Here is a 26,856-nt window from a genome sequence, read left to right as displayed (position 1 = left end):
ACATCTAAACACCCCCCTCCCCTTGATTGACAGCGCTAGAGTACCACTTCCACTTGATCTAGCGCTGACCTTCAAGGGGAGGGGGGGATTGTTTAGACATCGGTAGGTGTCGCATAGCGGTGCTTGAAATTGCCCGACCGCAACTGAATAAAAATATGATTTTATCAACAACCGTGGCTCTGACGGTGAGGAGAAAGGTATTATTTTAAACTGCAGGATCACCCCTACCAGGCTAGTTGTCTGGTTTAATCAGGGTGACCTGGTGACAGAGCCGCTTTAAATGGCTGTCCCACAAAAAATATTCAACATTTTTCAAACCAGCACCTGGATTTGAATGATTTAATAATTCTGTTAAAAATTTAGTATAGCTGCCGAGTTGTTCAATAAAATGTATCTATATAGCGCCACCTGCTGTTTTATCTTTTCTTGATTTCTCTATCAACCTCAGTAACATCGCCGAGGTGGTCGCACATACTCAGTTCCATCCTTCAACTGCCACCAGGTAGATCTACTGTTAGAAGCTGTTACAGTTACAGTGAGAGAGCTGTAGCAGCAAGGATATGCCCCTGAGGACTGTGATATGGAGAGAGCTGTGGTAGAAAGGACATTTCCTTAGCTGCCAGTCTAAAAAAAAAAAAACGGAATGCATTTTGGAGTATTCCGTTCTGTTCATTTCTGTTTTGTCCCCATTAAAAATGAATGGAGACAAAACGGAAGCGTTTTATTCCCGGTATTGAGACCCTATGACGGATCTCAATGCTAACGCTAGTGTAAAGTAGCCTTAGCGGGACAATGAAGGCCAGTAGGTTGTATTTAAAGGCTATGAACACATTTGAGATGTACAGTACATTATTAGGTTACTTTCACACTTGCGGCAGAGATTCCGTCGCCGGAACTGCCTGCTGGATCAGGAAAACGTATGCCAACTGATGGCATTAGTAAGATCAGGATCATGATCAGTCTTAAAAATGCCTGATCAGTCAAAAAAAATGCATTGAAATGCCGGATCCGTCTTTCCCGTGCCATTCGGAAAAACGGATCCGGCATTTACTTTTTTCACCTTTTTTTCAGTCTGCGCAGGCGCAGACCGGAAGGACGGATACGGTATTCTGGTATTCTGAATGCCGGATCCGTCACTAATACATTCCTATGGGAAAAAATGTCGGATCCGGCATTTAGGCAAGTCTTCATTTTTTTTCGCCGGAGATAAAACCGTAGCATGCTGTGGTTTTCTCTTTTGCCTGATCAGTCAAAAAGACTGAACCGAAGACATCCTGATGCATCCTGAACGGAATACTCTCCATTCAGAATGCATGGGGATATGCCTGATCAGTTATATTCCGGTATAGAGCCCCTGTGACAGAACTCTATGCCGGAAAAGAAAAACGCTAGTGTGAAAGTACCCTTACTTGTTTTTCCTCTACAACTTTCACTTTCACTGCATCTGCAGATTATGGTTTGACTCTTGACTCACTGATGGCCGGACCTGTAGTCCTTATCTCGGAACTCCTGACCGCTTTTAAACACTAAATTATTATCAACCTGATAAGAATTTAGCCATTATATGTGTTTATGAGCTGTTAGGGACGCAACTAGACCTGACTTGGCCCCACAGCAAATTTTTAAACATCCCCGCAAACCCCCTCCTTCCGTGCAACCCTCACTTCTGAAGCTAGTCAAGATAGCTCTATCAGACCAGGGCTCCGTCCTTTTCCTACACGTACAGGTATATACTGTACGTCATGTCACTGTATAACTGTCACTGTATATAATGTATTGTATAATACTGTTGAGGGGGAACTGACAATAAAATCTTTCAGCTTTCCCTGCTTTCACTATAGCTACACCCCTGATAAGGACCACAGATTGAGCCATCAGAGCAGCTCTATGATGGATTCACTGAGAAAGGAAAGCAATAGTCTGCAAATGCAGTGAAAGGGAATGTTATAGAGGAAAAACTGTTGAAAATTTTTAATAAAGACCAATGCAAGCCATGTAAAATGCAATAATAAAAAAATAGCTCGAAAGGTGTCTATACTTTTAAATAAAAATGAAAAGTAAGAATAAAAATATTATGGAAAAATTATGGAAAATTAACCACAACTCAAAAGCAATGTCTGATTTTCATTAGCTGATTTCAGTAAATTTTGACTCATTATTAATTTTGTCAGTTTTAGGTGTGCCAACAACTTTGTCAGCGTGTGTATCACAGTTTTTCTTTTATACGTTTGTCATTTCAAATTGAAATACATGTACTGTATGTACCTAGAGCAGGGGCGGGGAACCTCCGGCCCCCGAGTCGTATGCAGCCTGCGGGACCATTTCATGTGGGGTCTGATAGGGGTCTGATCTGAGACTGGGGGCCTATTGGGGGTTTGATCTGAGGCTGGGGGGTCTGATGAGGGTCCGATCTGAGGCTGGGGGGGTCTGATGGGGGCTGATCTGAGGCTATGGGGGGTTTGATGGGGGTGTGATCTGAGGCTAGGGAGGGTCTGATGAGAGTCTGATCTGAGGCTTCTGTAGGCTAGGGGGTCTGATAGGAGGCTGATTTGAGGCTGATGGAGGTGCAGATCTGAGGCTGAGAAAGGGACAAAGGCAGGGACAGTTGCGAAGAAAGAGGCAGGGACTGGCAGGGAGAGTGAAAGCTGGGTGAACCCCTCTGTGGACCCCTCTGGGTTTAGCTTGCCTGCCATTAATGCCAAATAAAGAACTAAATAATATAACATTCTCAACTTAAAAAGTAGACTGCTATATGTGGTCAAAATGGCGCTTGTACTATTTTGTAATATATATAGTGCAAGCGCCATTTTGTGCTGCAAAAATACAGCGCTCTAGATTTTTTTAATTGAAGCGCAATATCTGTAACTTACCCCTAAGTCACTTATATGTTTGACCAAATATAGCCGTCAAAGTTGAGAATTTTGTATGGCCCCCGAACGATGTTACAAATATCCAAATGGCCCTCGGCAGCAAAAAGGCGCCCCACCCCTGCCCTAGAGGTTGGTGAGTAAAGTGGCTGCTGATGTCAATAAGGTGAATTCATTAGAAAATGAAAGGTTTTTAATAAAAAGAATTTCACAAGAAAATGAAAGGTTTTACGGCGAGTAAATTGTCTCTCTTTATCAGTGATGATTGCTTGATATCTTACCTCTGCAAATGAAAGATTATTCTGCCTTGTGACATTCTCACAAAAAGGTGTAAATTGATCCGTAAAATAGTTCAGGTGACACTCGAACTGGACAGAGAGAGAAAGAGAGGTTTCCTCATGATCATGATTCATTTAAAACGATTACATATCTCTACCATTCTGTTACCCCAAATCTACTTTCTACAGATCGCCTTCTTTTGCACCAAAATCAAGGTCAAACCAATGGACAGTTTCTCATCGACTTCTGCCTGTGTGGCATGCCACTGTACATATTTCAGATGGCGATACTGAGGAGTAGCCCCATTGAATGATAGTGCGGCGAATACTCATGCGGATCCGCTGCACACACAGTAGCACATCCGTTGCCAATCCACAGTGTGGAAATTCAAGATGGATTTTTAGCTGACATGTAAAAAAAGATGGTCACTGTGGAGAAACGCTGCATAAATCAATTCTATAGGTGAATATAAGAAACTTTGTAATATGTCTATCAAACTAGCATTCTCTGCTAAGGGTGCATTCACATCACCGTTTAGCTTTCCGTTCTTCTGATCCATCAGAAGAAGAGAGAGGAAAAAAAAACCAGGATCCTGTAAAAAAAACGGACCCCGTTGCACAGTTTTGTATAGCATTGCATAGGATCCATTCGTTGTCATCCGTTTGAGACATTTCCGTCTAAGATCCGTTTTTTTTTTATGGAAACAAAAGTACTGCATGCAGTTTTTTCCTGTGTAAGGGTACTTTCACACTAGCGGCATGGGACTCCAGCAGGCTGTTCCGGCGGGTAAGCAGCCTGTCGGATCCGTCCTGCCGCTAGTTCACGCGTGCCCCCGGACTGCCGCGCCGTCCCCATTGACTATAATGGGTGCGGGGGGGGGGGGGGGTGGAGTTCTGGCGGCAGCACAAGCCGAGAGGTGGCCGTACAGTACTTTTAGTCCAGCCGCCTCTCGGCGTGCGCTGCCGTGCTGCCACTGGAACTCCGCCCCCATGGCTCAAACGGATGACAACTGATGCAACAGGATAAGTTTTTTTACTGGATCTAGTTTTTTTTTCTCTCTCTTCTTCTGACAGATCAGAAGAAAGGAAAGCTAAACGGTGATGTGAATGCACCCTAAGGGCTACTTTCACACTAGCAGCAGGGGACTCCGGCAGGCTGTTCCGGCGGGTGAACAGCATGTCGGATCTGTCCTGCCGCTAGTTCACGTGTGCCCCTCTCTCCATTTACTCTTTCATGGGAGATATGTATGTAAATAAAGGGAAAATTTTAAAGAGGAGCTGTCACCACTCCTGACGTGCCTGTTTTAATATCTTCATGCATTCCCTGTGTAATAACACTTCTGGAGCCTCTATTCTTATGTCTGTATGTTGTGCCATTCCTTTATTATTTCTACTAGAAGTTATGGATCAATTACTAGCAGTCTGCAGTAAGGGTACAGAGCGGTGTTACCAGTTGGGAGGGTGTCCCTGCACAGTCTGAAAATGGCAGCACTGATTGGCTAGAGGAAGACTGAGCAGGTACACCTCCCCAAACTGGTAACACCCCTCTGTACCCTTACTGCAGACTGCTAGCAATTCATTCATAACTTGTAGTAGAAATAATAAAGGAATGGCACAACATAGAGCCATAAGAATAGAGGCTCCAGAATTGTTATTACACGGGGAATGCATGGAGCTATAAAAACAGACATGTCAGGAGAGGTGAAAGGTCCTCTAATTTTGGAGTTAAAGGCTATGTATGCACAGCGTTTGGGCATCTTAAAAAAAAAAGTGGATTCTGCTTATTTTGGGCTAAAATCATTTTTTCATTTGTTCTTTATAAAAAAAAGGCAGTTTTTTCTCTACACCTTTCACTTTCGTATCTGCAGACAGTGTATCTGCTTTCTGCTTCACAGTGAATCTGCCAGGGAGCTGCTCTGACGGTTCGACCTGTAGCTCTTATCTGTACCCAAGGGTGCACCTAGCCTTTCTGCTGCCTGAGACGAACACTAAAACTGCCCCTCCCCCCATGCCAATTTCTTAACCTAATCCCTTTACCACAATAAAAGCACTCATTGCCCATTCCGCTGCCCCTCTCTTGCCCCTACCTGGTGCTGCCTCACCTGGCCTCATTGGTGGTGCACCCCTGTCTGTACCTTCCTAACAGCTCATGAACACCGGCTCATATCTAACCTCTATCAGCGTAAACAGTGTTTATGAGCTGCCAGAAGTTGAGAGATGAGGGCTAAAGATCAACCGAGCAAAGCGGCTCACTGATAGGTTCCCTGAGAAGGGAGACGCAATAATCTGCAGATACACTGAAAGTGAAAGCTGTAAAGCAAAACCTGTTAAATTTTTTTAATAAGGACCAATGGAAAAAAAGATTTTTATGCCAAAATGAATAGAATGCAGTAATGAAAAAAAAAAACTGCCTCCAAAGGCTTCCATAGTATTTAAAGTATGGGTTGGCTCCAAGTCTGGTAAACTGACGCAGGTCACTAGTCTAGATTTCTAGGTCCTTTTGCAGAATTTAGATTGACCTGCAATACCAAGGACAGCTCTACGGTATACCATGAAGTGCTTCTGACAGCTGATCATTGGGGTGTCGGGAGTCAGACCTCCGCCAGTCTGATATGGATGACCTGACCTATAAATACATCATCAATATGTATTTCCCGGAAAACCTCTTTAATACGATGCAGTGATTTTCTGTCACTTTGAAGCTTAGGGTAAGTGGTAGAGAAGCTGAACTTATGTCCTCGTTATAAACCAAGCAGCAGCAGGAAACACTGTATTTCTTACCGATTCATTCGCACAGTTCCATTCTTTTGATTTGTATTTGCAGTTCACTGGGGATAAAAGAATACGCCAAAGTTAGAAATGACAATCTTCTTTCATAATAACATAAGCAAAAAATAAGAATGCGCGAAAGACGGCTTATACGTGTATTTTCACAAATGCCAGAAGTCTAGCTAGCAAAACGGGGGAGCTGAAGACTATTCTACTAGAAGAACACATAGATGTAGCTGGTGTGGCTGAGACATGGTTGGATTCTTTGCATGACTGGGCTGTAAATATTGAGGGTTTTACACTATTTATGAAAGACAGGGTCAATAGAAAAGGTGGTGGTGTGTGCCTGTATGTGATCGGAAGACAAGTGTGAAAGAGGCAATAGTGGGTAAGGATGTGGAAACCTTATGGGTGGAAGTTCAAAGGGATATAAAGACTGAAAAAATAATACTTGGTGTAATCTATAGACCCCCTAACATCACAGAGGAGATAGAAACACAACTGTATAACCAAATAGAGTGGGCTACACAGGCTGGTACAGTGGTCATAATGGGAGATTTTAACTTCCCAGACATTGACTGGGGACATGATTCTGCCTCAACTGCAAAGGGGAGAAGATTCCTCAACTTGCTGCAGGACCACTTTATGGGCCAGTTTGTAGAAGCTCCCACTCTGTTGGATCTGGTGATCTCTAATGATGCAGAGCTTGTTGGAAATGTTACTGTTCGAGAAACACTAGGTAATAGTGACCACAATATAATTATATTCCCCCTAAACTATAAGAAGCAAACTCTGTCAGGCAGAGCAAAGACACTGAATTTTAAAAAGGCTAATTTCCCTGGGTTGAGGGCAGCATTTCAGGGCATAGACTGGGAGCAGCTACTGTCACATAATAAATGGGAGAGCTTCAAATCCACATTGAGTAATTGCACTGAAAAATTTATTCCTTTAGGTAACAAGTATAAACGGCTAAAATTAAACCCTCCATGGCTTACAGCTACTGTAAAAAGGGCAATAAAAGACAAAAAAAGGGCATTTAAAAAATACAAATCTGAGGGGTCAGCTGTAGCTGTAGCGTTTGAAGATTACAAAGGGCTTAATCAAATTTGTAAAAAGGAAATAAAATTAACAAAAATATCAAAATGAACAGCAGGTGGCAAAAGAGAGCAAAATAAATCCCCAAAAATTATTTAAATATATAAATGCTAAAAAACCAAGGTCTGAGAAGGTACGTCCCCTAAATAATGGTAAAAGGGGGGGGGGGGGGTAGTCACTGAAGATAAGGAAAAGGCAGAGTTACTAAATTGTTTTTTAGCTCTGTATATACAAACGAAGAGAACGGAGCTGATATCTGTGGTGCTGGGGCTGTTAGTACATCCAGTAATATACTCAATTGGCTAACTGTAGATATGGTCCAAGAGAAGGTAAATAGGGTAAATGTGAACAAGGCTCCGGGTCCAGATGGATTACACCCATTTCAGTCATTGCTGTGCCCCTGTTTATAATTTTTAAAGATTCTCTAGGTACTGGTACAGTGCCAAGTGATTGGCGCAAGGCAAATGTTGTGCCCATATTCAAAAAAGGATCTAGGTCCTTCACAGATAATAATAGAACAGTTAGGTTTGGAAAGTATAGTTTGTAATTGGATTGAAAACTGGCTGAAGGACCGTGTCCAGAGAGTTGTGGTCAATGATCCCTATTCAGTATGGTTATAAGTGGAGTACCCCAAGGTTCAGTGCTGGGCCCTTTATTATTTCATTTATTTATTAATGATATCGAGGATGGGATTACTAGCACCATTTCTATTTTTGCAGATGACACTAAGCTGTGTAGAACTGTATGGTCTATGGAAGATGTCCATAAACTACAAGCTGACTTGAACACTCTGAGTGATTTGGCATCAAGTTAGCAAATGAGGTTCAATGTGGATAAATGTAAAGTTATGCATCTTGGTAGTAATAATCTCTGTGCTTCATATGTCCTAGGTGATGTAACACTGGGAGAGTCACTTATAGAGAAGGATTTGGGTGTCCTTGTAGATGGTAGATTAAATAACAGCATACAATGTCAATCAGAGGCTTCTAAGGCTACCAGGATATTGTCATGCATTAAACGAGGCATGGACTCGCAGGGCCTCATCTGGAATATGCAGTTCAGTTCTGGGCACCAGTCCGTAGAAAGGACGCACTGCAGCTGGAAAAAGTACAGAGAAGAGCGACTAAACTGATAAGGGGAATGGAGAGTCTTAGTAATGAAGAAAGATTAAAATAATTGAATTTATTTAGTCTTGAGAAGAGACGTTTAAGGGGAGACATGATTAACCTGTACAAATATGTAAATGGTCCATACAAAAAATACAGTAAAAAACTGTTTCATGTAAAATGCCCTCAAAAGACAAGGGGGCACTGCCTCCGACTGGAGAAGAAAAAGTTCAGTCTCCAGAATCGTCAAAGTTTCTTTACTGTATGAACTTTGAATCTGTGGAATAGACGTCCTCAGGACAAGGTCACAGCAGGAACAGTGGACAGTTTTAAAAAGGGTTTAGATTAATTCTTAAAGGTAAACAACATTAATGCTTATGAAAACGTGTAGACATCTGAGTCTCACTTCCTTCTGGGATTCGCGTCCCCACCTATCCCTTGGTTAAACTTTATGGACTTATGTCTTTTTTCAACTGTATCAACTATGTAACTATGTAAGTGACCCTGTAAGATTCTTAAAGTCTATGACAAGTCTGGGAGATTGTAAGACCTTACCGTTAAAGGGCGTTCACCCTGGTGAGAAGAATATTATTATGGGCAGACCAAATCTCTCTCCTGACATATGAGACTGTTCAGATGATATTTTTCAGGAGGTGACATTTAGATATGCTACACCAGGGATGAGCAACCTTCGGCACTCCAGCTGCTGTGAAACTACAACTCCTAGCATGTACTGCTGTTCTTGTAACTCCCATAGAAGTGAAATGAGGATTCTGGCCATTGTAGTTTCAGAACAGCTGGAGTGGCGGAGGTTGCTGATCCCTGCGCTACACTGATGGAGAGGATGGCTCCATATCAGTGGCGTACCGCCCATAGAGGCAGACCACGCCATTGCTATGGGGCCCGCGGCACTGGGGGGCCCGGAGCGCAGATAAGGCCCCGCCCACACTATTTAGCCCCGCCCACTGACATGCGGCTATAGCGCTATGCGGCTGCTTTTATTCTCAGCCTGCCCTGAGCCAACTATTCTTCCCCCTGGCTCCCAGGGCCCCCTCAAGCCAGGAGAAGTTAGAACACAGCCAGCCAGCCGCATCTGAATAACTAAAATAAGATTTACAGGGGGCGGAGCGGAGGCCGGCGAGAGGAGGGGCCCTGCGTGACACGGCGAAGTGAGGAGGGGCCTGGGGAGCGGCTTCAGTTGAGATGCGACGCAGGACTTTTAGTCACGTACCTCACTGTGACCTCCTGCGTCGGATCTCGCGAGATGACGCGATGACGCGGCGCGGGAAGGCACAGTGAGCGATCCTGTACCAGGATGCCACAAGCTGTCCTTAGAGAGGTAAGTAATAATTTTTTTTTATGTACCCTACGTTCTACCCTTATTGCAGAGGCACTGGGGGCACGAGAGGAGGACCACTGACAGTACTCAGTCAGTGGACATCATAGTATTAATAAGAGTGGAGAGACGACCATTATATTAATAATAAAGAGGGGGGCATTACATTAATAATAAAGAGGGGGGCATTACATTAATAATAAAGAGGGGGCATTACATTATTATTAATATAATGGCCCCCTCTTTATTATTAATATAATGGCCCCCTCTTTATTATTAATATAATGGCCCCCTCTTTATTATTAATATAATGGCCCCCTCTTTATTATTAATATAATGGCCCCCTCTTTATTATTAATATAATGGCCCCCTGGGCCCCTCTTTATTATTAATGTAATGGCCCCCTCTTTGTTATTAAAGAGGGACCATTATATTAATAATAAAGAGGGGCCCTTATATTAATAATAAAGAGGGGCCCTTATATTAATAATAAAGAGGGGCCCTTATATTAATAATAAAGTGGGGGCCATTATATTAATAACAAAGAGGGGGCCATTATATTAATAACAAAGAGGGGGTCATTATATTAATAATAAAGTGGGGGCCATTATAATATACAGGGGGAATAATATTATGGGGAATGGGGGACTATCTGTCTGGCTCTAGCACAATATTGGGGGGCAGCAGGAGGAGTTGTTGAGACACCAGGAAGGAGAGGTTTATAGTAAAGTGAGGAACCTAATTTTTTTTCTGTGAAACTCTGCAGAGACGAGAAGCGGCTGAAAGAAGGTATCATGGCGGTCCTATCTCCGAATGAAGACGTGGGGAAAAGTCTACATCGCAGGAGACGTCACTGGATGTAACAGGTATGGTGCGGCATTCTCCTGTAATAATATTATCCATGCACATATCTGTATTTTCGGTAGGGTAAGGGGTATATAGAATTTGACCCACACTGCCTCAGCCCGGCCCCAGACTTCAGGTAACACTGTGCGTGTTCTGAATTCTGGGGCCTCACACCCATCTACAACATTATCTGTACTCAGAGAGTTATCACTGTGTTACATAGGACTGCTAGTGATCTACTACAGTATTTGTTAAAAGGGGCGTGCCCGGGGTAGGGGGGGGGGGAGTAGGAAGAAAGCACACTGTCCTGAGAATTTTGGGGGGGGGCATTAGGGGTTGGGGGGGCTCATAGAGGACAGTGTGCTTTCCTCCTACACCTACTCCTTCCTAACAACCCCCCACCCCCCCACACAAACACATGCGTATATGTGCACACTCAGCAGCAAGGAGTTAAAGGGGTTTGGGGTAAGAGAAGTGATGACAAAATGGCGCAGGTAGCAAAGGGGTTAAGATGTGGGGGATGGCTTACGTCCGGCTTTAGCACAGTGGACAGAGGCAGGAGGAGTGATGTGTATGCGCTCCTGCCCTGCACTCACTCAGTTGTGTGGCATACATATTGCGCCCTGTGTCCACTCTGCTAAAGCCTGGCAAGTGACATGCCCATTGTATGAAAATATAAAAAAATAAAAATGTTTATCCCTAACAGTTTCTGTAGGTCATGTATAAATTTATTTAATGGGGGTGTGGCATGGGAGGAGCCAGGTCAGGAAGTGGGAGGGGCCATGGTGGGTAGTGGGCGGGGTTAAGGGGCCCAATTCAGATTTTTGCTATGGGGCCCAGTGATTTCTATGTACGCCCCTGCTCCATATATTCTACAGGTTGGACTTTGTGACATGTCTGCAAACTTTCTGATTTTTAACTGTTCATGTTCAGGTCATTTCCATAAAGAAACTTGTTTATGACCATACACATCCATTTTCATCCTTTTTGCATCTCAAGGATCCCACCGATTTCTTTACAGGCTATGGACATCTTTGGGGCTTTTTTAAACTTGACCGAACGGATTTGGTTATAAATTAGTTCAGAAGATCATTCAGTAGAGGGAGAATGAGCCATCAGACGAATCTGTTACATAGACGCTACTCAAGAAAATTCATGCAAACATTTTAATAAAACTCTACTGAGAAAATATTTTTCAGCCCAAAATATATGGAATTAATACAAAACAAAATAGCCCCCAGAGGTGTCCATAGCCTGAATTTCAGACATTAAAATAAGACTCTAAAAACTAGGTGATAGAAAAAGATATGTTTTGAAGGTAATCTGTTGCCAGTTTGTTGCTACCCTATCTGGATAGCCACTATGAGTTGGAAACAGGAGCAGTGTGAGCTGGGAAGCGCTGCAGATTCCTGCATGTAACTAGCTAGCAGTAGAAGTGAGTGGCACTAGCTATACAAATGCGCCCTCTCAGTGCTTAGATAGGGCATAGGCACAGGTGAGAACCATGGAAAAGTAGAAAGCTTAGACTTGTTTCACATTTGCTAATCTGTTTCAGCCGGGAGCAGCCTGTTGGATCCGGCATTGCCGGACGTTAACAGAATGTCATCCGGTCGCATTAACTATAATGGGGTCCGGCGGTGATACGTCCACGATCACGGTAATATGCAGAGAATTGGCCAGACAAATAGCCCCGGATGCAGCAGTTTATGTCCAGCTGATTCCCAGCATTTTATGCCGGAACAGGCTGCCGGCAGTGTGAAACAGGCCTTAGTGTTAGAAAGAAGCAGCCTAGCCACTGTATCCTGACAGTAGCCAAGGCCCATAGATATGACATGCATGCGACCAAAACCATCATGTTGTGCAGAGTCAATAAAGTCTTACCAATACTCATACACCCAGGATGTCTGTGATGGTCCTGGAAAAAGGAGTAACCTCTCAGTCTTGTGGAAGAGGTGGCAAATCTAGGGAGCTGTTTGTTTCCCAAAAATCAGCCATTCATGAATTTTAACTGTAATTTAACTGTATGTGGCACCACGATGCTGGGACCAAGTAAAAGGGGTCACGGTCTGTGAAAAGGGGTATTGTTTTGTGGCCCACACGAAAAGTTGGCAATCATGATAATACTGTATGCACGACTTTGTGCATTACTCATTAGGAGAGGAATACCATGACTGTGGAGGAGCAGAGCAGACCATGCCAGATGGAGGAGATACCATGGAGGTGCCAACTACAGTTTAACCATCTTCTGAGATACCACCTTAACCAGACTCCAGCCATCCTTTTATGGGAATTGGGGTTCATTTATTAACTGATATACACCACTTTTATGGCATATATTGGTCACAGATTTTGTACAGTAGCAAGCCAAATTGTTGACTTTGCCATGGTCACGCACTTTGCCGAGAGGTGTCCCCATCCTGTCCCATTAACTATAATGGAGACCGGCAGAGATCCGGCCGCAACCCAGCAAATTTGCTGAGAATTGGCCGGGTAAAAAAACAGCTGCGTGCAGTATCTGAGGGCTTAAATGACCAAGTATAGCACAATAGCAAAAAGCGCACACACACATAAGGGTAAAGGAGAGAAGGAATAATGCAAGCATGTAGTTCCCCGGCTGCAGTATTCACCATTGCATTGTGGGTGCTGTAATCCCAGGGAAATTGCTCTGTATCCTTCTTGACACGAACATGATATGGCGTTGGATTTTGAAACACATATACCCTTTAAACCACAAAAAACAGCCTTACACTTCCGAATTTCTGTAGCAAAGAATAAGAAAAGTTTTATTAGAAACATACACACGTGTTCAGACATCTTGATGATAGATCCAGACTTCAGAAGTTGAAGAGATAAACATATTTTACACTGACGTGAAGTCTACGATAGTGTGCACTCGGGAGGCCAGAAGCCATACTTACGGGTTTAAGTCTACAGTATATTAAATGTACTGGGTACACATAGTAATTAGGGATGAGCGAAGGTATTTGCTGACTTGCGAACTATAAGACAATTACATGATGGAATGTGTAACGGAATGCCTTTAGAGCAGCGGTCTCCAACTGCCGGGCCACGGACTGGTACTGGTCCGCGGAGTGTGCTGGTGTTAAATGACGGGGACAGGAACTGTTGGCTCCCATGCCCCGTCGTTTAGCCTCATAGACTAAAGGCTGCAAAGCCTAATGCCTATGAGGCAGTGCTAAGGTGCAAGATGGTCGCGATGTGGACATCATTGCGACCTGCTGTGCCCGGTCAGAGGCGTTGTGACAATGTCAACACATCGCCAGAGACCCGGTGCAGGAGAAACGCCTATACTGTAACCCAGGGAGCCGGATGGGAGCTGGATGGAGTATTTTGCTCTTTTTTTTATTTATTTTCCTTTTCGAACACTACTGAGGCACCAAGGCGGAGGCACTATACTGTATATATATTTTAAGAGGCATTACTGGAGGGCACTATATATAAAGGGGGGCACTATATGTAAAGAGGCAATACTGGGGGGGCATTATATCTACTTGGACCTAAATGGGGATGATTACTAAATATCTGTGTTCTGTTTGTTCCGTTCAGTTATACAGAAAGAAGTTGTCAAAAAAGGAAAGAGAACAACTCCAGACAGAGGAGAAATCATTCATAGTCACTGAGTGGGGGCCTATACGGATTTATTAATTACTGTTTTTCGAATGACACCCCCCTCCACCGGCGGTCCGCGAGAATTTTTTTTGTGTGAAACCGGTCCCTGGCACAAAAAAACGGTTGGGGACCACTGCTTTAGAGGACTCCTGCATAAAGGAAACCGGACAGATCCGTTATGCTTGCCATAGACTTCTATTATGACGGAAGGCATTCCGTTTTGCATTCCGTCATGGAATTGTGTTATGGTCTGTGTTAACAGAATCCATAACGCAATTCAGCATATACCCGAACTTCAAAACTTGAAGTTTACTCATCCCAAAATCCTAAAAACAGCATACAGGTGAAACTGAAAAAATTTGAATATCGTGCAAAGTTAATTTATTTCAGTAATGCAACTTAAAAGGTGAAACTAACACATCAGATAGACTTATTACAATCAAAGCAATATATTTCAAGCCTTTATTTGATATAATTTGGATGATTACGGCTTACAGCTTATGAAACCCCAAAGTCACAATTTTGAGGTACCTTTGCTCAGGGGGTATGGATTAATTAGCTGACTAGAGTGTGACACTGAGCCTAGAATAACGAACCTTTTCACAATATTCTAATTTTAAGTTGCATTACTGAAATAAATGGACTTTTGCACAATATTCAAATTTTTCGAGTTTCACCTGTACACCTTAGGGATTAGGCTTGTATTAGACCAGCAGATGTCTTGCAGATAAAGATTTATAGAGCAAATATTTTGCGACTTGTTAGCGATGAAAAATGTGTTTAATACATGGAGTGATGTTCGTACTTTCGCTCATGAATCGTTCGCTACAAAGTACCACGCCTCTATTTAATCTGTAAGTGAGTAGACGACTCCATACTATAGGAACGAATCAGTGACCAAGGAACGATAATTCTTTAGCAGGATGAAAGATCAAGATTGGCGAAAAAAGAGTGATTCCGCTCATACTTATTACATCTGTGATTTAACCGCTCATACTTATTAGATCTCGTGAGGCTCGTTCATTTTTGTTCGCCTTAACGACATTCGGTATGATAGTCGCTCCGTCTAATATAGGCTTTATAGTATGTTCATTTTCAGGATAATTTTTTATTCATCTCCATGTAATGTTTATGCTGGAAAAACTCCCATCTTACACAATACACATGTCCATAAGCATGGTTTGCCAAAATGAGGTCAAAACAATGTTCTTTCTGGCTTCGTCTGGCAAAGTTTTTAAGGCATTTGCAATAAAATAAAGTAATAACTCCACTGATTACAGTGAATGTGTAATTGTCACCAGGATAAGTTCAATAATTTCTCAAAAGGTAACAGCCCAATTGGATAGTTAGTCAATTAAAACGTAACTTTTAATGTAATTGTTCTAAGATAAGGAGAAAGTGAAAATATAAATTCCCTGATTGATAGTCAAAAAAGTGATTGAGGTAGACAATGGTACCTGGGTGCACGGCGGCACCTGACCAGAACAAGGTAATACTAGACCCAGTTGTCCTACCGCCTCCAAATTATTCAGGTCGTTGTCCAGTAGTGGGTCCGGTCTTGCATCTGGTGTAAGTCCAGGTAGAAGGAAGGGGACATCCGGTATGGGTACCATAAAATGTAAATGAGCAGCTAGGGAACTAGTCTGTCCCTATTTAAGCCCTAAAGGGGTTGCCACACTGGCCATAAAAAAGCCTATATATGGAGCACTGGCCATGATAAGGGCGACCCCATCTGGAACCTATCACTCAAATAGATTGCCCTAGAAATGTCCTTAATAATAATTTGGATGCGGTAGGACAACTTTGTCTAGTATTATCTTGCTCTGGTCAGGTGCTGCCGTGTAGAGATGGCTTTGCGGTTCGCCCCAGGAGTCGTTTCACGGCAAACTTTGCACCTTCGCGATTTGCAGAACATGCGAACATATGGCGATGTCCGCCGGCGCCATATTATTTTGCATTGCGCAGAACTTTGACCCATGGCACATCCATCAGGTGGGACAGGACAGCCAATTGAGATGTTTCAGCACATGGACACGCCCTCACCCTATCAAAGAACCCGATCTGGCAGCCATTTTACATTCTGTGCTTTTCCAGTGTATGGAGAGGTTGCTTTGTGGAGCAGGGACAGGCTGTTAGGGACACCAAACCCAGCTAATAAGGCCACAAAAGTATTTTTAAGGACTGGTATAGGTGTGCTATCGATAGGTGTGATATACTGAGGGGTGTGATATACTTATAATATACTTTCTAACATAGAAAGTATATTATAGTGCATTTGTATTGTGCAGCAGTTGCAGCAGTTGTGTGTGGTTCTGCTGCGATACTGCAGCTATATAGAGGGACAAACGCTATTGGAACAACTAATTGCAACGGGTGTGATATACCTGTTGCCCCCCCCAAAAAAACGGATTGAGTGGTGTGATATACTTTCTAACATAGAAAGTATATAGTGCATTTGTATTGTGCAGCAGTTGTGTGTGGTTCTGCTGTGATGCCGCAGCTATATAGAGGGACAAGTGCTATTGGAACAACTATTTGCAACGGGTGTGATATACCTGTTGCCCCGAAAAAAACTGATTGAGGGGTGTGATATACCTGCTTCTACAAAATACTGATTAAGGGGTTCGATATACCTGCTTCCACCAAATATTGATTGAGGGCTGTGATATACCTGCTTCCACAAAATACTGATTAAGGGGTCCGATATACCTGTTTCCACCAAATATTGAATGAGGCCTGCGATATACCTTCTTCCACAAAATACTGATTGAGGGCTGTGATATACTATACCTGCTTCCGCAAAATACTGATTAAGGGGTTTGATATACCTGCTTCCATGAAATACTGATTGAGAGCTGCGATATACTTGCTTTCACAAAATACTGATTAAGGGGTTTGATATACCTGCTTCCACAAAATACTGATTGAGGGCTGCGATATACCTGCTTCCACAAAATACTGATTAAGGGGTTTGATATACCTGCTTCCAAAAAATACTGATTGAGGGCTGCAATATACCTGCTTCCACAGTTAGTGCTCTTCTCTAGGGACTTAGGCACAGGGTCATTTTGAAAATGACAGGCAGAGGAAGAGGGGTGGTAGGGGTCGAGCAGGTGCACGAGGCCAGAGCCTAAGTGGGAAGTTGGAGAAGGTGCGTGGGATTACTTCAAAGGGTGCACCAGAGTTGGTTGAGTGGCTCACTCACCCTTCCGCACCCTCCTCATTATCTGTATCTGCACCCTCCTACCTCTCTGCTGTGTGCACCTGTAAATACACAACCACCACCATAGCCCCTCCACTCGAAAATAATTATTTGCCCATCCATTCCCAGCCTTACCGATGTGCAGCCATTCTTGACATCGGATGAGAAAGAGGAGGTAGCATCGGCTGCCACCCAGCGGTCTGACGACAGTACCCAGATCAGCCCAGGGAGGGAGGTTCCTGCTGTTGCTGCCTACTCCAAGATCTCAAATGTCAGTGGTGGTGAAGGTGACGATGATGACGTGTCAATGGACGTCACGTGGGTGCCCACAAGAGAGGAAGAGGAGGGGATTTCAGAGGTAGAGACAAAGCAGCAGAGAGGGAGGAGAAGGAGGAGAAGCAGGCAGAGCTTGCAGGGCACAGGAGGCAAAAAGCAGACTGCAAATGTATCTGGAGCGAACCATCCACCATGCTCGGTCACTTCTGGCGCTCCCAGGATGCCGGCACATGGCTCCGCAGTGTAGGCTTTTTTAACGTGTCAGCTGCTGACAATAGTGTTGCCATCTGCAGCCTGTGCTGTCAACGCATAAGCCGCAGCAAGCCCAACACTCACCTAAGGATGACTGCCTTAAGAAGGCACCTGGCCTCCCATCACCGAGCCCAGTGGGAGCAACGCCGTCAGAACCCACAAAGCCACACTCCCGGCGCTCCACGTCCTGCCTCTTCTCCTCCTTCTCTGCTCTCCTCCCATTTGTCCTCCAATCCACACTGTGCCGTTGTCGCGTTTTTTTCTGGCAGAAAGCAGGCTTCTGTGGCCCAAAAGGATAACCCTCTTGCCCAATGGCTGACCGCTGGCTTGTCGGAATTGCTAGCCCATCAACCACTGCCATATAAACTGGTGGATTCTGAGGCCTTTAGAAAATTTGTGGCCATTGGCACACCACAATGGAAGGTCCCCGGAAGGAAATATTTTTCCCAGAAGGGCATCCCTGGAAGCCAAGAGCCACTTGCACTGCACTGCTTTCAGCTCTGTAGTCACAGGCCGATCAGTGGCTAACCCCGCTCAATTTGACAGTTGGTAAAGTAGTGTGCGACAACGGTGCCAATCTGCTGAGCAGGCTGAAACAGGGCAAAATGACACACGTGCCGTGCATGGCACACATCCTAAACTTAGTCATGCAGCAATTTGTTGCCAAATACCCTGGGGTCCAGGACGTCTTGCGGCAGACCAGGAAAATCTCTAGCCATTTTAGAAGATCTTACACGGCCATTGCTCTCCTTGCTGACGTTCAGCGGCGACACCACTTGCCCATCAGACTTCTGATTTGTGACAGCCCGACAAGCTAGAACTCCACCTGTATATGCTTGATAGGCTGCTCCAGCAGCAACGTGCCCTTTACGACTACCTGTACGAACTCTGCAGCAGGACAGGTTCTGGGAAGCTTGGTTTCTTTTCACCGTGCCAGTGGCTGCTCATGTACGACACTTGCTGACTCCTTGCTGATGAGATCACCAAACTGGTCAGTAGCAGCCAGGGCGCCATCAGTGACATCGTACCTTTCGCCTTCTTTCCGGAGCGTGCATTGTGTCATGTCATTAATCAAGCCGTCAAAAAGCAGGGGCAGGAAGATGAGGACGTCGCAATGCTGAATGAATTCCCAGGGGGGGGGCTACACCATCTGAGACAAGTCAGCAGGAGTCTGAAGAGGAGTCAGAGGAGAATGGTGGCTAAGGGGAGGAGGAGCAAGAAAAGCAGGCTTTGAGGGGGACTTTAAACTTTTTGGGGATCCCTGGTGTTGTCCGTGGCTGGGGGGAGGAGACCGAGAATGACATTCTCTTAGGTGACGAGCAGGAGCCAGGGCACTCCACCGCTTCCAATTTAGTGCAAATGGGGGCCTTCATGCTCCAGTGTTTGAAGAGGGACCCCGTATAAAAAGCATAAAGGGCAAGGACCAGTACTGGGTGGCAATGTACTTAGATCCCCGGTAAAAACACAAAATGGCGGACATGTTACTAGCATCACAGACGGCTGGCAGAATGCAGCAATTACAGGCCTTGCTTCGAGAGATGCTGCATTCTGCTGTTGCGTGCGCTGGCAGAGGAATTTCCACCCACAGTGAAACAGGTGCGGCTACCAATCCTACCACGCCAGCAAGAAGAGGGCGGTTTGAAGATGCGTTGGTCACTTCGGATATGAGATTATTCTTGCAGCCAACCCATCGACAGCCTCCCTCCGGATCTAGCCTCAGGGAACGCCTAGACCGACATCGGGTCAATGGTCGATCTGGACGCTCTGATAAGCGAGGAACCCCTGGACTACTGGGTGTGCAGGCTTGACATGTGGCCAGAGCTGGCACAATTTGCCATGGAACTCTTGGCTTGCCCCTCGTCGAGTGTCCTGTCCGAAAGGACATTCATCGCAGCAGGGAGGATCATGACCGATAAGCACACTCGCCTAGCTCACGACAGTGTGGACTACCTCCTTCTAAAAATGAATGAGGCATGGATCTCGGAGGAATTCAACACCTGTAACGACCACGTGTAATTGAATTTCCTCATGCCAGCCCACACATATCTGCCACCAGCCACAACAAAGAATGGTCCTTGTCTTATGTATAAACAGCGGAATACAAGGCCTTTTCTCTCAGGTGAATGCCTAATTTTTGGGGCCTGTACTGGCCTACAATAAAATTTGTATCCAGTGACCGCCTAATTTACCTACAGCCACATCATCACAAGTTCTTTTCTGTCAGGTAAATGCAAAATTTTTGGGGCCTGTACTGGCCTACAGTAAATTTTTTAGCCACTGACCACCTAATGAAGCTCCAGCCACATAATCACAAGTTCTTTTCTGTCAGGTGAATTCCAAATTTTTGTGGCCTGTACTCCAGTGGCCTACAGTAAATTTTCCATTGACCTCCTAATGTACCTCCAGCCACAGCATCACAAGTTCTATTCTGTTAGATAAATGCCAAAATTTTGAGGCCTGTACTGGCCGACAGTAAAATTTTGGGCCAGTGACCGCCTAATATACCTCCAGCCACATAATCACAAGTTCTTTTCTGTCAGGTGAATGCCTAATTTTTGGGGGCTGTACTCCCGTGGCCTAAAATAAAAATTTTCTAGGCTCTAGCAGGGCACATTTTTGAGAGTTTCCCTTTAAGATGCATAAAAATGTCCCCGGATCAAAATACATATTTTTTGTGGGAATTTTTGCCAATGATCCTGTCACTGTTCATGTTGTGGGACTATTTGTGCACTTCTAGTAAGTATTTGGAGCTGCAAATATGACCTGAAGGTTTTTCAGGTTTGCCTGCAATTAAAGTCAATGGGGCCCGCCGTGAACATTTGATCGCGAACCGTCTCGGCCGATGCTCGTTCATCACTACTGCCGTACACCCAGGTACACTATCAATCAGGGAATTTTATTTATATTTTCATCTTCTCCTTTTCTTAGAACATTTACATTAAAAGTTACATTTTAATTGACCAATTGGCCTGTTACCTTTTGACAAATAATTTAAGCATTTGCAATAAAGCGGAAGATTTTATATACATCGGAGGTGCGAGATTCACTTTCATTTGTTGTATATATGGACTTCTATGTATGAGTGTTCTAGCACCTGGATGGATTGGAATGTGCACCAAACACATAAGAATATAAATTATATTTAAAAAAAATTTGGTTTGATAAAATATTGGGTGGTCATCAACTACCAGTAGACCCTAAACAGTTGATTAGATATACCTGCTGGGGTATTTCACACTCGGTCATGTGAAAAATATGACAATATAAAATTTTCCAGCACTAGGACAGGAGGAGGAGTCAAATGTCTACTTTACAGTATTCTGTATGCCCCCTTATATCCCCCACGCAGTAGTAATACCCTCTTCATAGCAGAATGCCGCCATTCATTAGTTGGTAATCAGGGACATAACAAATGCCTATAGGGCCAAATATGGAATAAGTCCCTGTTACATTTTTACCGCTTCACTGGCAATGGGGAGATTATGATTCTTGTGGTCATCGTTGTCCACATTACCTGCAGTGACACTCTTTTGACCTCCATTGTGTAAATGAGCTATGTTCACCATATGTGCGGGGAGCTTTTGCCTCACATATGCCAAATGTGTTCTTATAACATGATGTCAACAGAGACTAAACTCTATGTTAGCAAACGCAGATATTCCCCTCAGTACCAGATATATACCTCTGGAGGCTATAGACACACACTGCAATTCAGTAAGATTCTGGTTAATGGAAAGAGACATAGCCGGCGCCAGGGGTGGAGTGGACATAGACCTTACAAGTAAATTTCCCAGTCGGCCGATGCCCAGGGGGCCACCTCGACCCTCCTCACGGCCAGTAGAAGTTTTTGGGGATGTAGTTTGTGCTGCTGGCAGTATTTTGTGATGGACTGTGGTATTTGGCTCTGTTGGGGAGGTATAAGGTGCCACAATATGGTATTGCTGACCCTGCTTTCCATCAATTTGGACCCAACTACAAAATGGGGCCACTTTTAGTATTTTTTCCAGGGCCACTTTAAGTTCCTAGTCTGCTTCTGGCTAGTCCTCCATGACTGGGAATTTCAACAATAATTGCCATAACAGGGGGTTCTAGGCTACAAATATTGACCTTGGCTTATCACGTAAATCTTCTAATTATATGTTTTAGTCGGCAAATTGCCCTAGACTGTGGATTTATTGCTCTTACACGAGATGTGAACAACTTTTTATGACCCATGGGCCACATTATCATATTAAACCGCCTTTAAGGACCACAATAAACTTGGCTTGTGCAGGAATGGGGGGTGTTTTGGCAACCCCCCTCCCCCCATTTGGATGGATCTGTAAAGGGAAGCTTACTTACCCTCTTCGCTGTGCTGGCTCCTGCTCCTTCTCCTTTCCAGCTTACAATGCTCTGCTGTGCTCCCTCGCTGAAAACATCCAATTTGATGCCGCCTGCAGCCAATCACTGGCCACAGCAGTGGTCGGCTCCTCTTACGTCATGACAAATGGTCACATGACGCATGGGGATCTGGTCACCACCGTGGCCAGTAATTAGCTGCAGGCAAGCCACCTTGATGCCTGGTAGATGGGCCCGACACATGTTTGAGCAAATATGTGCGCTAAGAGCTTCCATTAACTCATTTATAGTCGGTATTGTACCACTTTTATTTAGAATGACCCCCATTTCTTCGCTCTATTGTTTGTATGTATAATGGTGTGCAGCCATTTTGTTTTTTATAATTATGTTTGCTTCATGGATATGCACCTGTGATCCTGAAGGTTCTAGTCTAAATTCTCTTGTGGTAGCTGCAGGCAGCGTCATACCAGATGTTTTCAGCCTGGGAGCCCAGCGAAGAAGGAGCAAACAGCGCCAGGAAGCAGTAATATTTCCTTTACAGTTCTGTCCGATTCTTGTACAACCCCTTTAAGGTATATACTGTCTAAGGCCTCATGCACACGACAGTTTTTTTTCACGGCCCGCAAAAACTGGGTCCGTGGGTCCGTGATCCGTGACCGTTTTTTCGTCCGTGGGTCTTCCTTGATTTTTGGAGGATCCACGGACATGAAAAAAAAGTCGTTTTGGCGTCCGCCTGGCCGTGCGGAGCCAAACGGATCCGTCCTGAATTACAATGCAAGTCAATAGGGACGGATCCGTTTGAAGTTGACACAATATGGTGCCATTTCAAACGGATCCGTCCCCATTGACTTTCAATGTAAAGTCTGGAGTTCTGTTATACCATCGGATTGGAGTTTTCTCCAATCCGATGGTATATTTTAACTTGTAGCGTCCCCATCACCATGGGAACGCCTCTATGTTAGAATATACTGTCGGATATGAGCTACATCGTGAAACTCATTTCCGACAGTATATTCTAACACAGAGGCGTTCCCATGGTGATGGAGACGCTTCAGGTTAGAATATACAAAAAAACTGTGTACATGACTGCCCCCTGCTGCCTGGCAGGTGCTGCCAGGCAGCAGGGGGCAGACCCCCCCCCCCCTGTTTTTAACTCATTGGTGGCCAGTGGGCCCCCCCTCCCCTGTTGTTAACTCGTTGGTGGCCAGTGTGCGCACCCCCCTCCCTCCCTCTATTGTTTTAATACATTGGGGCCAGTGTGCGCGCGCCCCCCAACCCCCCCTCTATTATTTTAATACATTGGGGCCAGTGTGCGCGCGCCCCCACAACCCCCCCCCCTCCCTCCCTCTATTGTTTTAATACATTGGGGCCAGTGTGCGCGCGCCCCCCCAACCCCCCCTCCCTCCCTCTCTCTATTGTTTTAATACATTGGGGCCAGTGTGCGCACCCCCCCAACCCCCCCCCCCCCCCCTCCCTCCCTCTATTGTAATCATCATCGGTGGCAGCGGAGTAGAAGATTTTCATACTTACCTGCTTCTTGCTGCTGCGATGTCTGCGTCCGGCCGGGAGCTCCTCCTACTGGTAAGTGACAGCAATGCGCCGCACAGACCTGTCACTTACCAGTAGGAGGAGCTCCCGGCCGGACGCAGACATCGCAGCAGCAAGAAGCAGGTAAGTATGAAAATCTTCTACTCCGCTGCCACCGATGATGATTACAATAGAGGGAGGGAGGGGGGGTTGGGGGTTGGGGGGGTGCGCACACTGGCCCCAATGTATTAAAACAATAGAGGGAGGGAGGGGGGGTTGGGGGGGCGCGCGCACACTGGCCCCAATGTATTAAAACAATAGAGGGAGGGAGGGGGGGTTGGGGGGGGGCGCGCACACTGGCCCCAATGTATTAAAACAATAGAGGGAGGGAGGGAGGGGGGTGCGCACACTGGCCACCAACGAGTTAACAACAGGGGAGGGGGGGGGCCGCACAATGATATTCAAACTGGGGAGGGGGGGGGGGGGGTCTGCCCCCTGCTGCCTGGCAGCCCTGATCTCTTACAGGGGGATATGATGGGGTTAATTGTACTATCATATCCCCCTGTAAGAGATCGGGTGCTGCCAGGCAGCAGGGGGCAGTCTTGTACAAAGTTTGCAGTGTATTCTAACTAGAAGCGTCCCCATCACCATGGGAACGCTTCTGTGTTAGAATATACTGTCGGAAATGAGTTTTCACGAAGTGAAAACTTAGATCAGAAAAAGCTTTTATGCAGACGGATCTTCGGATCCGTCTGTATGAAACTAAAACCTACGGCCACGGATCACGGACACGGATGCCAATCTTGTGTGCATCCGTGTTCTTTCACGGACCCATTGACATGAATGGGCCCGTGAACCGTTGGCCGTGAAAAAAATAGGACAGGTCATATTTTTTTCACGGCCAGGAAACACGGCTCACGGATGCGGCTGCCAAACGGTGCATTTTCCGATTTTTCCACGGACCCATTGAAAGTCAATGGGTCCGTGAAAAAAAACGGAAAACGGCACAACGGCCACGGATGCACACAACGGTCGTGTGCATGAGGCCTAATAAGTGCAGGTTCCACTTTGCAAAATCCCACCTATTGGGAGAATGCTAGCCCCCTCCCATTTAGCACTCAAGAGGAGGACTCCATGGATGTATAGCTCTCCATTTTTTTACACACTTATATAGCGCTACTATATTCCATTGCTTTACAGACATTAACATCACTCGCTGTCTCCGATGGAGCTCACAATCTAAGTTTCCTATTAGTATGTCTTTGGCGTGTGGAAGGAAACCCACGAAAACAAGGAAAGAACATACAAACTCCATGCAGATGTTGTCCTTGTCAGATTCAAACCTAGGACCCCAGCGCTGCAAGGCACCACTGAGCCACCGCAGACCTCCCAAGTGTCCCTCTTTTGGAGGGACAGTCCCTACTTTTGATTCATGTCTCTCTGAAGTATAGATTTGAATTATTACATCTACAATATTGATCCAGAAAGTGTTTGTCTGGTTCCTATCTATATTAGAGCCTGCCATATATTAGTTTAGTATTTGAAGCTATTTGGATTTTAGAAATTTCAATTTTCAGAAAATATTTTGCACTATTGTGTAAAAGAAAACGTATATAAATATGAAGGAAAACTGGATCTTTCACACAATGAGCCATAAATGTCCCTCTTTGACCGTCCAACAAGTTGGGAAGTGTGCCACCGTGCTGCTCTATCAAAGATTATGGGTTTTGTGCTAGCCTAGCATTTCACAGTTCCCCAAAATAAACTGCCACCATGCAAAACATCCTATATGGGAGAGGTTACACAATGCATGTTACTGACCTGTGTGTCTGTACTCTTCTCTCTGACATGGACACTACAGACAAGCAGTTGTTTGTCCAGGTGGTTGGGGGCTGCACAGAATGGTATTGCAGGCCGCAGGTTGTGCAACTCTGCCCATTGCTTCTCAAACTGTAAAGCGCCCCCTAGTTATTGGTGAGGGGCAGCCGGGAAGGCAGCAGTATCTGAGTTAGTAAGATAGTGCACTTTTTATTATACTGGGTTTTGGAGCAAACAATGAAAGATAATGTAACTAGGGGCGTAGCTATAGTGGAAGCAAGGGAAGCGGCTGATACAGGACCCAAACTCAGAAGGGGTCCACCCAGGAGGCAGACTAAAAGGTTGTGTCAGTGCCCCTCAACAGGATTATACAATGATATTATGTACAGTGACAGTGTATACCATACCTAACAACTTTTAAAAAATCGAAAAGAGGGACAATATGTGCGGTGCGCATAACAGCTATTTTTTTCCATACTAGGCCACCCCTCCGCCAAAAGCATAATTACTTACTCCTTCACAACCACAGCAGCTGGGGATCGGTTAGGTGAGTATAAGTTCCTTTACACAACATGTGGAGCCCCTGTGACAATTTTTTTTCTTGTGCTTTTCTTATCCATTTAAAGCACATAAATCATTGGATTATTCATATTTTAAGGTGCAAATACCACAAAATAATAAAGTTATGATATAATATACAGTGTAGGAAGGCACAAGGGTCCGTCATTGACGGAAGATATGTGTCACCGAGGTTCCTGGCCTCGGTGAGGTAAGAGCTGGTAGTTTCAAGTGTCAGCGGCAGCTAGTGCTGACTGACACTGCTGTTTAGTATGGCTGCAAAGCCGATCCGGGACGGCTTTTACTTGGAGTAGCCAAAGTGCTGGGTGGGTGGCTGCTTCCCACGCTCCAGGCCGGGTCTTGGTTTAGGATATAAAAGCACAGGCAGCACTGTCAGGTGGTGTGGATTATCCTCCATCTGACAGGGAAGCTGTAGAGTCTCTGTGTTTTGAGATCTAAGGATGTGTGCCGTGCTAAAGGGCTGAGCCGCATTGCTGGGAAGCAGCCCCCTAAAGCCTTTTGTGGACTGCTGCTGAGAAAACCGCTGACAAGGTGAATGTTTTTGTTCTATGGACTTGCCATGGTGTGAATGAACACCAAGAAGGTGAACTGTCATTTAGTTTATGTGTGAATAAGCACTGAACTGTTAAGTTAAAGACTTAGTTTTTGCCTCTGTACTGCGTCCGCTAATCTGCCTACCAGAGCTAATCCCCCCACAACAGGTAGAAACCATAAATACACTTTAGTAAGCAGCAATTTAGTAAATTTATTAATGCAGATTTATGCATTTATTCTTCAGGTCAAAAAGAGGGACATTTAAGGATCAAAGAGAGACAGAGAGACTTGGGTCAAAAAGAGGGACTGTCCCTCCAAAAGAGGGACACTTGGGAGGTATGGTATACAGTGACATGACATACAGTATATATATATATGTAGGAAATGGATGGAGGGGCAGCCG

General features: G+C 44.9%; 1 protein-coding gene across 3 annotated transcripts in view; it reads right to left on the bottom strand.

The window, feature by feature from the left end:
- Positions 1–26,856, bottom strand: part of ADGRE5 (adhesion G protein-coupled receptor E5) — a 186,250-nt gene that overhangs the window by 50,165 nt on the left and 109,229 nt on the right. For 2 of the 3 annotated variants that reach the window (XM_044279123.1, XM_044279122.1), the window contains 3 exons: positions 12,925–13,056; positions 5,927–5,973; positions 3,149–3,235 (listed from right to left, as the gene is read on the bottom strand). In XM_044279123.1, the coding sequence (XP_044135058.1) occupies positions 3,149–3,235; positions 5,927–5,973; positions 12,925–13,056 (266 nt within the window). The remainder of the gene's footprint in view (positions 1–3,148; positions 3,236–5,926; positions 5,974–12,924; positions 13,057–26,856) is intronic. The other variant, XM_044279124.1, reaches the window with a different exon arrangement.

The sequence above is a fragment of the Bufo gargarizans genome, chromosome 2, assembly GCF_014858855.1.
Source record: "Bufo gargarizans isolate SCDJY-AF-19 chromosome 2, ASM1485885v1, whole genome shotgun sequence".
In the NCBI taxonomy this organism is placed as follows: Eukaryota; Metazoa; Chordata; class Amphibia; order Anura; family Bufonidae; genus Bufo; species Bufo gargarizans.
This window is presented reverse-complemented; position numbering and strand designations above follow the sequence as displayed.